Consider the following 15696-nt stretch of genomic DNA (forward strand, 5'->3'; position numbering starts at 1 on the left):
CTATTATTATAATTACAAGAGCAATGTTACTATGGTAACTTAAGTTTATATTGACATTCTTCCCTCCAACGAAATCTGTACCTAAATGTATTACTCATGCCTTTTGTTTTGTTTTGTTTTGTTTTGTTTTGTTTTTATTTTACTTATTTGACAGATCTAAGGTAGGCAGAGAGGCAGACAGACAGAGAAGCATGCTCCCTGATGAGCAGAGAGCCCCATGTGAGGCTCCGTCACAGAACCCACCCTGAGATCATGCCCTGAGCAGAAGGCAGAGGCTTAAGCCACTGAGCCACTCATGTGTCCCTACTCAAGCTTTTTCATTTTGTCCTTGGGTCAAAGTAAAAAGAAAAAGACACTCAAAGATCACAATCCATAAGTAACAAAGAAGTATCAAATATTTATCAGTTATAAATCCTGTACATTTTTTCCCACTTAAGAAATCCATGGGAATGAAAATGAACAAGAATGATAAACTATAGGGATAACCTTGATCTGTTCTAATTTTTAAAAATCATTTGTAAATTTTATTCATTTAATAATAGTGAATTAGTTCTGATGTGCACTTCTCAGCACATTACGTGTTGAACCACCATAGTTGAGGAATTGCCACTCTAGAAGAACCACTCATTGTGCTTGGAATAAGCCTTGCCTATATCTGTGGTTAGCAGTTTCATAGAATCTTCTTTGTTTGACAGATCAGAAGTAGGCAGAGAGGCAGTGGGGTTGGGGGGGGTGGTGGGAGCAGACTCTCTGCTGAGCATGGTTTCATAGAATCTTCTAAAATAAGATGCAAATTTCAAGAAAAATTGTATGCCATATGTGGTTATAATAACATGCATGGAAAGTTCCACCAGAGATGCAGGAGAATAATGCTAATAATGGAATTTTAAATTTAGTATGTACTGTCAACAAAATGAGAGGAACAGTATGCAGTGTACTATCAATTCTGTCCATTTTAAAACAAGATAAGCCCCAAAATGAAGTTGACTATATTGCATTTAATATTTTAGGTAGTGCTACTGTCTCTTAGGTTGGGACTATGATATTAAGTTCCTGAAGAGATGTTTCTTCATCTAATCTCAATGACAATCCTTTAAATATTGGGACATTACTTTAAAAAAAAAAAAAAAAAAAAAAAAGAGAACACAAGCCCGGGTAGGGGCATAAGGAGACAGAGAAGTAGACCCCACTGAGCAGGGAGCCTGACTTGGGGCTCAATCCTAGGACCCTGCATTGTGACCTGAGCCATGTCTGAGGCAGATGCTTAACTGACGGAGCCACTGAGAGGTATCCCAGGAAACGTTCCAACTTCCAACTACTAAATTGTGAAACCTATCTTTGCCTGTTACCTACTGTGTTTCATGGCCCTGCTTAGATAAATGTAATCGCTTTGTGGTAACTATAAATACCTTTATGGGACCCCTTTGTCAGTTTTGTCCTAAGAATATAGTGCATTCATAGAAAGATTGACAGTCTCTACAGTGTGAACAAGGTACTTGGTTGGTATGGGTGATCAGTGTGTGATTGCATACTGCTCTCCCAACATGATCAGTTACTTTCTTCATTTTGTTTTCATGAGCAGTTGAATGATGTGGATTTTTCTAATATGGGACTATTGAAAGTTAGGAAGTAAGAAATAAAACCAGTGGAGGAAAATGGTTCCTCTAATTTCATTCTTTTATCATTTACCCTGTAACAGTTGTTTAAATAGTTCATGAGCAGATTATTATAGAGTGACTTAACATTGTTAGGGAGTACATAAAGTCAAGTTAGTACTAAGATTTAATAAAAGAACACTGTATCCCAAATGCAGTACTGTGAAGCCCTGTTAAGAAGTTCATGGTTTTATTTGGGGGAGAGAGTTTACACATCAAGTATTTTTTAATGCAAATTTAGTTTTTGACTAAGTACTGAAGTCACATGGTACAACATTGGAAAGGTACAGAGAGTATATGGTAGTGTCTCCTTCCTACTGTGGAATCTCATCCAGTAGCAACCAGTCTTTGAATTAGTATCCTCCTTGAGGTATTTTATGCATATATAAGGAGATGAGTGGTTGTTTTTTTTTGTTCCTCCCCACAAATAAATACACTGTTCCCTACTTTAACAGTATTTTATTTATTTATTTTTAGATGCCATTACACATCTCTAGGTAGTGATCTAGAACTTACTTATTTTTTTTGGAGCTACATGTAGGCTGTATTTGGATATACCATAATTTAACTAGTCCTTACTTGTGCATTAACCTTTTTTATTAAAAACAAAGCTATAGTGAATAACCTTATGTGTGTGTTGCTTTGCTCAATTCTGTAGGATAAAATACTGGAAGGATTATTAGATTCAGACATAAAATATTTTTTTGATCGATAATGCAAAACTGGGCATACATCTTGTCTGGGTTCTTTTTTTGTTTATAATTGAGCTCTGATTTACAAAGAATTCAATTTTTAATTCCTAGTTTATTTGGAAGGTTATGCCGTTTACACTGTAAGTGCAGGAAATAAGAATGCCTTTATGTCATAGTCTCAAAATACTGTGTTGATAATTTTTTATTTTTCATTATATTTTTGCCAAAACTAGAAATGATACTGGGCTCGTTTTTGTTTTGTTCACTGTTTTTACTAAGTATCTACTAACTTAGATGCAGTAAAGTTGATAGATCACAAGTTTATAGCTCATTAAATTTTTAATGACCATCTAGTTTATAGAACATGTCCAGCATTCCAGAAGTTCCCTTCTGCTCCCATAAAAGATAAGAACTGTTCTCTATCACCACAGATGACATTTGCCTGATTTCGAACTTTTATGTAAAGGGAATCAAGCATACTTTGTGTCTCATTCTCTTCTCTCTTAATAGGAAATTCAGTCATGTTGTGAGTACCTGTAATTAATTGTGATTGACTTACTTGAATTTTTCTGTTCTACTGTGTTTGTGTTTGGTTGCTTCTGCTTTTCAGTACTTAAACTTGTATGAACATTCTTCTACGTGTCTTTTAGAGGAGTAAAGCACTCAACTTTCTTTTTTTTTTTACTATACCTTGCCTGGGTAGATTTTGTTGGTTTTTAATCGAGGTCTAATTTATAAAGAATAAAAGTTGATAGTTGGGTCGTTTTTAGTTTGAGACTGTTAGGAATAAAGCTGCTACATGAACATTTGAGTGTAAGTCTTCATGAGGACATGTATTAGTATTTTTAGTTCTCTTGGACACATTCTTAGTGAAAACGTATTAACTACTATTACGTACATTTAACTTGGTAAAGAACTGCCAAATCATTTTCCAAAGTGTCTGTATCATCTTGCATTCCTTTTGGGGGTAGTTTTAATTTGTATCTCTCATTATGAGTGGGGTTGAAAGTACCATTTTTTATGTTTTAAATAATTTGTATTTTCTTTTTTAAATTACCTATTCAACTCACCTTACTGGTTCTTCTAGGTGTTTGAATATTTTAGTGATGTGTAGGTATTCTTCATATAATAGGGGATATTTTTTTTGGTCATGGTATTATGAATTACAAACTTCCTTTTCCATTTTGGCAAATAACCTTTTGAGATTGCTTTTGGTGGGTTTGCCGTATGTGTCTCTGAAGTACTGTCTCACACAGTATTTACTAATAATTTACTAGTAATGTAAGTCTTTACATAATAAAGAAACAAGATTGCCCTTTTAATTAACCTTAAAGTATAAATTGTGTTCCATCACTTTTTTATGTAGCCATGACTCCGGTGGGAATAAAGAAAAACATTCTGATGACTTAGATTTGTTTTCTGCATGCACATAAAATTTTACTACCTTTAGAAGAAGACGCCTATCCGGTGAAAACAAGAGCTTTAGGAATTGTGTCTTTACTTACTATGTGTAATAAGAGAAAAAAATAATAAAAATAATACTATGTGTGTCTTTTACAGAAATTAATGCAAGATGTTGACATTGCAAACTTGGATAGTGCACGCGTTGTTTATTTTCTTCACCACTGAATCTGTAGGTAAGGTTCATGAAATACACTACCTCCCAACCTCATAAATTTGTTCATGTATTTTTGTATAATTACATAATTAAGCTTATGCTTCATAATTATGTAATTATATTAATGTTTCTATTCTTTCTAGGGTCATTATTGGGAGAATAATGCTGCCGTAACCTAAAATGATTTTGAAATGTAAAAATATTCCTGATAAATTACAGTACGAGTTGAAACACTCTCCCAGTAAAAATGCTGTTTAAGTATACTAACGATAACTTTAAGGTGGTGGGGGAATACATTGCTGGGTTTTTGGGCATTTTTTTTAATACATAGGAGAAAATCTATTAACCTTCAGCACTTCACTTTTTAATGGCCAAAGGTGTCACTGAACAGCGCTGTGTTAGTGATAGGTCTGGAATCCACAGCCTCATCCTTGAACTGGTTGTTACTGGTAGATAAGTACAGAAATTAAGAGTAAATGTTTAGAATCTTTAAACAGTTTGATGTAGCTGTGACATCCAAGCATGCCATCACTGGACTTAAAGATAACGGTATAGAGCAAAAGTATAAGTCTGTGAAAGATTGGGGGTAAAAAACCAAACCGATCTTGAACCACCGGCAGTTTGAGAAGCACTGCTGTAAATCAACCCCTTTCAAAATCTAGGAATGCAACTTCTTTTTGAACACTTGAAGTGACCTAAGACTTAACTTTGAAAATTGTTGTTATTTAGAAAATCTTTTCCTTATTCTTGAGCCCAAATTTTCCTTGTAACTTTTTCCCATTATCCCTAGTTCTGGAGTAGTTCCACTTTCTCTTCCCACTGTTCAGCTTTTAGAAAATACTGAAGGACTGCTTTCATGTGTCTCTAAGGCCTCTTGCCCAAACTAAACTTACCAAGTTGTCCTAATAATTCTTCATAGGACTTGGCTTCTAACCCTGTACGTGTTGATTACCCTCCTGATTCTTCTCTTGGTTGCCCATAGCACATTGCAAATACAAGACCATCACACCTCTCATACTTACCAGCTATAGGACTTGGGCCAGTTACTTGATCTGTGTCAGTTTCCTGATGAGTTAAAAAATCACCATAATAATTGTTCCTCTTTCCTAGGGGTATTGTGAGAATTAAATGAGTTACTATACACAAGCCATCTGAACAGTGCCTGGCCCAGAGTAAACATTATAAAAAGGATAGTAATTATGTAATTGTTACTGAGGTTTTAATGAAAACGCACTTAAGAAAAAAAATTAGTTTATGTACCAGAACTGGACATGGTCTGAGTAGAGTGATTTTATTTTTACTTTGATCTGAGCATCATTCTTACTCAGTCAGCATAGTATTTGGCCAGCTAAGATAAACTGTAGTTTCAGTTAAGTTACTTGTCAGTGAAAAGTCTTAGGTTTTCACATGAATTACTTTCAAGCCATTTCTCCCTTACCCTATATTTAATCTCAGCCTGAATAAGAGAAATTTTGCTCTCTAGCAAATTTCATTATATTAGTTTTGGCCTTTTGGTCTAATCTTCTAAAATAATTTTAATTCTAATATTAACATCCAGTGTTAGTGATCTTTCATAGCCTTGTCCTTTGCTATTTGGGGTGTGTGTGTGTGTGTGTGTGTGTGTTCTGCCAGATTATTGAAAAAAATGTTCAAAATAACAGAAGTAACGTTACTGCTGCCTCAAATTACTCTAAAACTTCATGGATTTAAATGACAATAATTATTACTTTCTCACTTTGGGAACAAAGTTGGGCACAGCTGGATTATTTCATCTTTGCTCTATGATGTCTGGGGTGGGGAGTCACTTGGAATATTCAAAGATTGGGGACTAGAATCATCTGAAGGCACTCTCATTTATATGTCTGGTATTGATTCTGTCTGTAGGTTAAGGGCTTTGCTAGGCTTATTGGCCAGGACACCACATGTGGTCTCCCCATGTGGCCTTGGCTTCCCCTTCAACATGTGACTGAGGTCCATGGACAGATGTCCCAAGAGAAAAACAATGCTGGTTGAAAGTTGTATTCTTCTAACGATCTAGCTAGTCATGTAGCACATTCCATTCATTGGCTGGGGCAGACATAAGCTCCCACACAGATTTGAGGGCAGGAAGGGAATATTGAACCCATTTCTTTGTGGAAGGAGTATCAGTCACATTGTAAGAAAAACGTGGGATGGGATAAATACATAGGTGTGACCATATTTGGAAAATACAGTCTGCTGTAAGGACTGAAAACAGGTACTTCGGCATACTCCAGTGAAGACCTCTGTCTCACTGACTTCTTTTTTGTAGAAGTTTATATATGAGTAATCAGTTAAGGATGTCTTTTTTGAACCTATGAAATTTCTGTGTGTGTAGATCAGTAACAGTCAGATACCAGCAGTTCTGTGATGTTCAGCTGTACCTGTTAAGGTATATTCTAATCCACATTTCATCATCTTGTCTACATGGTTCCAACTAAGTTTATCAAATGCCTTTTTAAAATTAAAACATTTCTCTTTCTACAATTCAATCTCAAATAGCCTGGTACCCCTGTAAAAATGGGATTAATTTGGCATAGGACGATTTTAGTGAGTCTGCGTTTTCACTCTGGAACATCTGCTCATGTCTAGTATCTCTCTCATTCTGTGTGATTAAAAATTAATAGTCTGTAGTTACATCTTAGGTTATTTAGTATTCTAAAATATATTTCATATTTACTATTCTTTATTACTTTAGAGAAAGTAAGTGAAACAGGAGTGATTTTACCAAGGAAGAAAGTGAAGTCCAGGGAGTTGGAAGGACTGGCCTAGTATCACAGGGTAACTTAATAATATCCCACAAGATGAAGCTCCATATATTTGGAAGTGTAAAGTAGTTTGTGCCCTGGGCACATATTAGACATACTGGACATGTATAATAATAGCATGGTCATATAAACAGCCCACCTTAAAAGTTTTGAAACAAAGAAATCCACATTCCTACTCTGGGCATTATAGATTTGATGAGATGTTCCAGGATTCCATTTGAGAGTAAAGTTTTGACTGCAAAGAAAAAAAAATTTTAAAGTACAGTTTTTAATTCTTCCTGCTGACTTTGAGAGAATCTTCCATACCTGTCAGCGTGACTTGATTGTCTTTGGAGATAGTAATAATTGTGATAGGCTTATCATTACTACTGGTGGACTTTTAGATACCAGGCATTATAATAGGTGCTTTATGTAAGTAATTTTAATCTCAACTCTTCAAGATAGCTTTTTTATTATGGGTGCCTGGGTGGCTCAGTCTGTTAAGTGTCTTCCTTTAGCTCAGGTCATAGTCTCAGGATCCTGGGATCCAATTGCACATCAGGTTCCCTGCTTAGCAGAGAGTCTGCTCCTTTTACCTGCCATCCCCCCTGATTGTTCGTTCTCTCTCTCTCTCTCTTAAAAAGATAATAACTTCATTTTCCAAGTGAAAATACTGAACCTCAGGATAGGTTACCACCCAGAAACCCATTGGCAAAAGGATTCACTAGGGAAAGTTGCCTTGTGTTTCTGGGCAGTGAGGCTATAGTCAAGCCAAGTAGTTAGGATTTTATCTTGATGGTGTAGGCAGCCATTAAATAATTTAAAATACGGAAATAGTATGATCATTTTGAATAGTAACTCTGATAGCAGCATGTAAGATAAGCTGGAAGGAGGTCAGACCATGGTATAATGGCCTCAGCTTCAGCAGGCAAAAGGGACTGGTGAGAAAGAGGTTGACAGACATCTTAAGAAATAGAACCAACCAGACTGAGTGCAATACTATGAAGTTGGAAGAGGTATTGAAGGCGACTATAAGGTATCTGGCCCGGATGACTGGATATAAATAGTGCTGTTAGCAGAGGTAGAGAAATAAGAGTACGTTTGAAAGGGATTGTGATACATAGAAGTTTTAGATGTATTCATCTTTTTTCTGTTTTTTAAGATTTATTTGAGAGAGTGGGTACCTAGGGGGAAGGGCAGAGGGAGAGAACCTCAAGCAGACTCCCCACTGAGTACAGAGCCTGACCTGGGGCTCCATCCTGCAACCCATGTGATGACAACATGAGTCAAAACCAAGAGTCAGACACTCTTAGAGTTGGGCTGCTCAGGTGCCCTTTAGATGTATTTATCTTAAAGTACTTAGGAAGGATTTCAAGTGGGTATGTCTTGCAAGTTACTGAAAAGAAGAGGAAGTTAGAGCTGGAGATAGGGATTTAGTTGCCATCAGCATGGAGTTAGGTGATAGTTAAAGCATACACTTCTGGTATAGTTCTTTTTATGCAGGCTGATTCTGTTTTGTTTTTAATACGGGATTTTATCCCTTTTATTGTTAAAACTAATTTATTTGGCCATCTTGTTCTATATTCTTTATGTTCTTTGTTGTTCTGTTGCTCTATCCTTTGTTGTTTGGAATTTTGATAAATGAACATTGTCTACTACCTTCCCTGACCCCATCCATACCCCCAACACCATTCGGAACTGGAGAGAACCAGAGCCTACCACTGCTGCTTTGCTGGAAGGTGTAATTTAGACCCTGAGTCTGAATCAAAGAATGGGATTGGTGGTAGAGTAAGTGTGAATCACGCTGCAGGCAGTCTGTGTTTCCTAAAGCAAAGTCAGAATGTTACCAAAAAAAAAAACCAAAACGCTGAGGCTCACACAGGTCTTTTTTCCATCAGCCTTGTAATTTGTATATTTCTTTACAAATTGAGGCACTGAATTCTGGCTATATTATTTTTTCACTGTGTAATTCTTCTTCACTGTCTTTAAGAGAGATTTTAGTGAAGATTGAGGACTGCGTTGATAAATACCATTTTATACCAGAATAATTCAGTCCATTTTTCTATTTTCCCTTGTTCCTTTTCAGGTGAACTTCTAGAGCCATGTGGTTATATCAAACCAGAATCTCCAGTTGTACAGCTTGGTTCTAATTTCACTGCGGTCTGTGTGCTAAAAGAAAAATGTATGGATTATTTCCATGTAAATGCTAGTTACATTTTCTGGAAAACAAACCACCTAACTGTTCCTAAAGAACAATATACCACCATAAACAAAACAGCATCTAGTGTCACATTTACAGATACATCTTCATTAAATACTCAGCTGACTTGCAACATTCGTACATTTGGACAAATTGATCAGAATGTTTATGGAATCAGAATAATTTCAGGATGTAAGTTTCATTTTGTTTTTGTCTTATTTAAAACTTTGTTATGACTGTTGAATTACATTTGTAATGTCTCTTGGCCTTTATGAAATGCAGTTATTTGTTGGCTTTATTGACTTTGAACGTGCTTTTTTTAAAAAATAAGTTTCGAAGTGGAAGTCCCTTTGCATTACTGCTGTACAAAAAGCTTGAAGAGTAGCATATCCTGAAAGTCAAGTATCTCAGTTTCCTAGAAAAATGTTTTTACATGAGACCCACAAAAAACAGTTCTTGAATCGAAATTTGTCAGTGTATCCATAGTAATTTTCAGTACTCTTTAATTGGTGAGGAGATCACATACAAAGCAACTATCTGAAGGTGAGTAAAGACTGGACAACGTCCTTTTGTGTCAGAGTAAACTTAGTCTGATCCAAGAGTAGCTTGTCAAATTTGTGGATCCCCAAGACCACAATTTTGGTATTTGCTTTTCCTCCAACAGAGTTTAAGAAAACAATAGGAGGAGAAATACAAGTAAATCATTTGGTTCCATTTAATCGCTTCTTACTAACATGCAGTAATACTTAATAAAATACACTTCATGGGGAAATCAGTACTCTTAACTAGTTAGAAATGAAAGTTGATTTTGTGTAGAAAATTAATTTGAAACATGCTAGTTACAGTTACAGAAAATGTGTATTAATACAAAAAGTATGAGTTTAAATAGAAAAGGTGAATTTTTAGTCCCTAGTCTTTCATTATGTTTGGGGGTATTTTGTTCATTTTTCATCTAATTTAGTTTGCAAATGTCTTGGGTAGTATATAAATTGCATGTTATTTGTGGGTAGAAAGCTTTTGAAAATTGCACATTTTTCTCTTTTAGTGCCTCCAGAAAAACCTAAAAATTTGAGTTGCATTGTGAATGAAGGAAAGAAAATGATGTGTCAGTGGGATCCTGGAAGGGAAACATACCTGGAAACAAACTTCACTTTAAAATCTGAATGGCAAGTTTTTAAGTTTTTTGTATGTTGAACTCAGCAATTTGTCATTTGTGCTAGAGTTTCTATTTCTTAAGGTGGAAATAGTAAATGCAGATTTTTGTCTAAGCTTTTATTTTAGAGCATCTGAAACAAAAAAGTGGAAAGAATAGTATACATTCCCATGTGTTCATCATCCAGCTCATGACCAGTCTTCTGTATAGCCCACCCCAAATTATCTTAAAGGAAATCTGAGACATCATATCATCTTAACCATAAATACTGTAGTTCATACCTCTGAAAGATAGTGATACTTTAAGACACGTAACTGTATACCATTATTATACCAAAATATAACTGAAGAAACTTCGATAGATTGTCCCATTTTCAGTTAGTTTCATGTTTACTCAGATGTTTCATGAATATATGTATATACATACTTTTATAAAATTTTTTTTATTTGAGTATTTTATTTGACACATAATGTTAAAACAGTTTCAGCCATACAGTGTGGTGATTGAACACTTGATCTTAGGCAGTGCTCACCACAAGTACAGCTTCTGTCATCATATAACACTTTTAAAATGGCATTATATTCCCTATGCTGTGACACAAATATTTGTATATATTTTTACAAGTCATCAAATCACAATCTCCATGCATTACAAATTTTTTTTTTTAAAACCATAGATTCTGCCTGGTTTTCTTTTACTTTGCAATTCAGTCATTAAAGTAACTATTAACACATTGTTTAACATAGTCCTCTGTCCTTTTTTTTTTTTTTTTTTTGGCCTTAGAAATTTCTATTCAGTTTAGACACTTGATCAGATTTAGGTTTTTTGTTTTTGTTTTTCCAAAAGTAATTCATTGAGTTCATTTTTGTGACTCATACGAGATAGGGGATAATTTCATTCTTTTGTAGGTAAATAATCCAGTTACCCCAACACTGTTACAAATTCCCCTGGGCCCCTTGTCAAATATTTGGCATAATCAGTTGAATTGTGCTTGGGTTTATTTCCAGGCTTTTAGTTCTTTCCACTGGCCAGTCTATTTTTAATGCTAGTACTATATGTTTTGATGACTCTAACTTCATAGTATAGACTGAAATCAGGAAGTGTGATATTTTCCAGCTTTATTCTTTTTTTCCTCAGGATTTTTTTTTTTTTTTTGACTGTTCAGTCATTTGTGTTTCCACATAAATTTTTGAGTGTTTTTCTTTACTTTTGTAAAAAGTTGCCATTACAATCTTGTTAAAGATTGCATTGATTCTGTAGATGGCTCTTGGTGGTATTAATGTTTTAACAAGATTAATTCTTGGAATTTGTGGGCATGGGGTACCTTTCCATTTATTGTGGCTTTGATTTCTTTCATCAGTGTCTTAGAGTTTTCAGAATAGAGATCTTTTACCTCCCTAGTTAAATGTATTCTGTTTTCTTGTTTCTGATGCTTGATAGTTTCAAACATTTTGATTTTTTTTTTTTTAGAAAATTCATTGTAAGTATATAGAAGCACTACTGATTTTTGTATTTTAATTTTGTATTGTGCAACTTTACTAAATGCACTCATTAGATCTAACATCTTTTGGTTGAGAGCTTTTGTTTTTCTGATACTAAGATGGAGAAGTGGTTTCAGGTACTGTTGTCAGCTTGATCCATTCTTTATAAAGTTTCCCTTTTTTTTTGTAAAGACAGGTTTTGTTTATTGGACTTGGCTTTGATATGACTGACACACTGCAGTACGTAGTACAAATTGATCTTAAACAGTTCTTGACTGCGGTTTTTATCAAAAGCTGAAAGAACTTTGCAGTGAATGCTTATACAGATCCATCTTTAGATCCTATAATTAACATTTTACTGTGTTTGCTTTATCACATATGTGGTGTTTATGCATACTTCTCTCCACCTATCCATCTTTTTTTTTTAATGTATTTCAAAGTGACTTGCAGGCGTTAGTATATTTCACCCTTAAACACTCCAGCATTTACATTATTAAGTAGATGTAATTATACATTTACAGGTATATTTTTGGTTTTTGGTAAAATTTATGTGCACCTTTAAATATAACTTAGATACCTGAAGCGTTACCAGTCAGTGACCTTTGACTAGTATAGTTACGTTAACTTAGACCTCACCAAGATACGAAACATTACTCATACCCCAGAAAGTTCACTCTGCTCCTTCCCAGTCAGTCCTACCCACCACCCTATCTCACCCCGTCCCACAAAGCAACTACTGCAGTGATTTCTCCACTGTAAATTTTTGTTTGTTCTTACTGTCATGTAGATGTAATCATCCAGCATGTATAGTCCCTAGCATCCTCCAAAGATGAGGGTTCCCCCCCTTCATTACGAATTCATACTGAAACACATTTTACATGTTTCAGTCCATTACTATTACTTTCCTTGATACTTAATATTGTCCCATCTTTGTTTAGGAACCTACTCAGGTTGGCTTTTCCTTTTGACTTCACTCACTAGTCTTTGATAGCTGTCTTCGACAGCTTCCGTCCTTTTTGATATGACTCCAGATTCATCTTAGTATATATGTCCTGTATATATGTCCTTCCCCAGGCCAAGAATCAAACCATTTCCCAGGTAGCCATGGTTCCATTTAATAGAAAATACTGTTTAGACTTCAGTCAAGCTAGGGGAGCTTACTGCTATGGGGTTGTTCTAGGGTTTTACAGTAGATAAGCTAGGAAATGTTTTTAAGGTAAAATACCTCGTGCACTAATACTGATATTTCCAGTTTAAAATCTGGACTACCTGTTTTTACTTAATTTCATTCATCTAACATACATCTTCTGTGCTGAAAACCTTAGTCTCCTGCAGCACCAATATAATAGTTCTTTATCTCATAGTAAGCAGCACCTGCAGAATAGCAATGCCAATATCAGCATGAACAATGAATACTAAAATGAATTTTAAGATTGTTTTTCTTCCCCTAAGGATATAGTTAAATGACGTGTTTGTTGTGTGTGTGTGTTTTTTTTTTAAAAGATTTATGTATTTATTTATTTGACAGAGATCACAAGTAGGCAGAGAGGCAACCAGAGAGAGAGAAGGAAGCAGGCTCCCCGCTGAGCAGAGAGCCCGATGTGGGGCTCGATCCCAGGACCCTGGGATCATGACCTGAGCTGAAGGCAGAGGCTTTAACCCACTAAGCCACCCACATGCTCCTTAAATGACGTTTTAAAGCTACTTAAAGGGGTGCCTGGGTGGCTCAGTCGGCTAAGCATCTACCTTCGGCTCAGGTCATGCATGATCCCAGCAGCCTGGGATCACACTCTGAATCAGGCTCCCTGCTCAGCAAGGAGCCCGCTTTTTCCTCTCCCACTCCCCTTGATTCTGCTCGCTCGCTCGCTCTCAAGTAAATAAATAAAATCTTAAAAAAAAAATTACAAAAATTAAGGCACTTAAAATAGTTTGTGTGTTAAAGCACCAACTCAATACAAGAGTTCATATGTTTCATTTTGCTTTTGATTTTTAGGAATTCTTTAATTGAGACATAATTGATCTACAATATCCTGTTTATTTCAGGTATACATCATAGTAATTCATAAAAGTTAACCTGTTCGTGGTTTTGACTTAACCTCCTACTTTAAAAAAAAGTGTGTATATGTCTTTTTAATTGATGCATAATTTAAAATTAAGTGAGTAAATAGTACCACTTGAAACTTTTTTCATGATAGAAATCAGAAAAGGTTTGACTGGAAAGAGACTAAGGGGATTTTCTGGGGTTGACAGAAACTCTGACCCTGTCCTCCTATCACCTCCTAGTATATTGTGCTTAGAATAATTGTAACTGCTTGAAGAAGGACATTGAGGGTCCAGTAAGGATTGTTTCAGGAATGGAAAGAAATAGTAGTAAGGTCACAGGAAATAGATGATTTTTAGAGATGGGTCATCGGGGATAGAGCATATTATTCTAAATGCAATGTTCTTGGAGTAAAATTTTGAAAAAAATGTTTTAAGATACAGCTCAAACTCCATTTTAAAGGAACGCCTAATAGTTCTTAAGAAATTTTATTTTAAGCTGTAACAGTCTGGGCCTCATCCGGTAACCTTTTTCACAGTAATTTTTGCTGTAAAAGTCTGGGCCTCATGAGGTAACCTTTTTCACAGTAATTATTTAAAGTCTCTCTTTAATGCAGTTCTTCCATTTTTGTATTTAGGGCAACAGAGAAGTTTGCTGATTGTAAAACAAAACGTGACACCCCCACCTCATGCACTGTTGATTATTCTCCTGTGTATTTTGTCAACACTGAAGTCTGGGTAGAAGCAGAGAATGCCCTTGGGAAAGTTACATCGGATCATATAAATTTTGATCCTGTAGATAAAGGTAGTTATAAGCCTGAATTTGAGAATTTACTGGGGTATATACAGTGGCTTATTAATTTAGTTTTTTATTTAATTAATATAGAAAAAGCACTTACTCTTTTAATGATTTTTATAAATTCGCTTTAATAACAACATTAAAAATCTGGAAAAATATTAATAATACAGCTGTACTACAGTGGTTTTGACTTAGAATGTTACCTGCTAGTATTTATGCAATTATCAAACGTTTTACAACATAGCAGTTATAGTATACATGTTTTTGTTTTTATTGTCTCTGTCTTTACATATATCATAAATCTTTGTCTCTTGAGAACTGAACCTGAAAAGATTAATAGGCACATAATAACTTGACAAAACTACAATTTCTTTAGAAACCTTTTCATTATAATAGTATGACATTGCATTGTTTTCAAAAATAATAGTTCATTTGGTAAGAATAAATACGAAACAAAAAAAAGGTAGTACATTTTGAGTTTGTATAAGAAGTTGTAAAAATGAAACATGATAAATATTCGGATTTATTTTATTCTTCAGTGAAGCCCAATCCACCACATAATTTATCCGTAAGCAACTCAGAGGAACTGTCCAGTATCTTAAAATTGACATGGATCAACTCAAGTATCCAGGATTTTATAAGACTGAAATACAACATTCAATATAGGACCAGAGATGCCTCAGTTTGGAGCCAGGTAAATTGCAAGTTACTGTTTATGCAAATAGTCTCGCAGCCCTCTAACCTAAAAGTCTGAATATCCTAAGGTTGTGGTTACATGAAATACTTTGCTTGATACCTCTTCTTGATCTGTGTTTCACGTAGTTGCAAACAGGAAGACATTCAGATTGAAAATACAGTTTTGCTTAGTACGGTAGCTTTGAAGTATGGGAGTGATAGCGGGTGGTAAGGAATAGTACTTTTGATGGGAGGTGAAAGGAACACAAAAAATGAGCAAATAAAGTGGGGAGGGAGTATATAAAGAGATTATTTGGCTAAGGTAGAGCAGGGGTTGGCAAACTAAATCTGCAAGCCAATTTCAGCCAGACATCTGTCTTTAAAAATAAAGTTTTGCTGGAACACAACCACACTTTTTTTTTTTTTAAATATTGTCTTTGGCTATTTTGTGCTGCAGCGGACAAGTTGAGCAGTTGGAATGGAGACTGTCTGGCCCACAGCCTAAAATATTCACTATCCAGTTAGTGCTTTTTAGAAAGCATGTCAACTTCTTAGTAGAGGAAGTAGTAGTTGGGAAACTTAAAGACTGAAAAGGAACAGAAGAGTATACCAAAGATG

At 35.2% G+C, this 15696-nt stretch overlaps 1 protein-coding gene across 3 annotated transcripts in view; it reads left to right on the forward strand.

The window, feature by feature from the left end:
* IL6ST (interleukin 6 cytokine family signal transducer) overlaps positions 1–15696 on the forward strand; it is a 60224-nt gene that overhangs the window by 26446 nt on the left and 18082 nt on the right. For all 3 annotated transcript variants that reach the window (XM_044224619.1, XM_044224634.1, XM_044224625.1), the window contains 5 exons: positions 3908–3984; positions 8817–9122; positions 9976–10096; positions 14243–14409; positions 14943–15097. In XM_044224619.1, coding sequence (XP_044080554.1) covers positions 3921–3984; positions 8817–9122; positions 9976–10096; positions 14243–14409; positions 14943–15097 — 813 coding nt within the window. In that variant the 5' untranslated portion in view covers positions 3908–3920. The remainder of the gene's footprint in view (positions 1–3907; positions 3985–8816; positions 9123–9975; positions 10097–14242; positions 14410–14942; positions 15098–15696) is intronic.

This window comes from Neovison vison, chromosome 1, assembly GCF_020171115.1.
Source record: "Neovison vison isolate M4711 chromosome 1, ASM_NN_V1, whole genome shotgun sequence".
NCBI classification, from domain to species: domain Eukaryota; kingdom Metazoa; phylum Chordata; class Mammalia; order Carnivora; family Mustelidae; genus Neogale; species Neogale vison.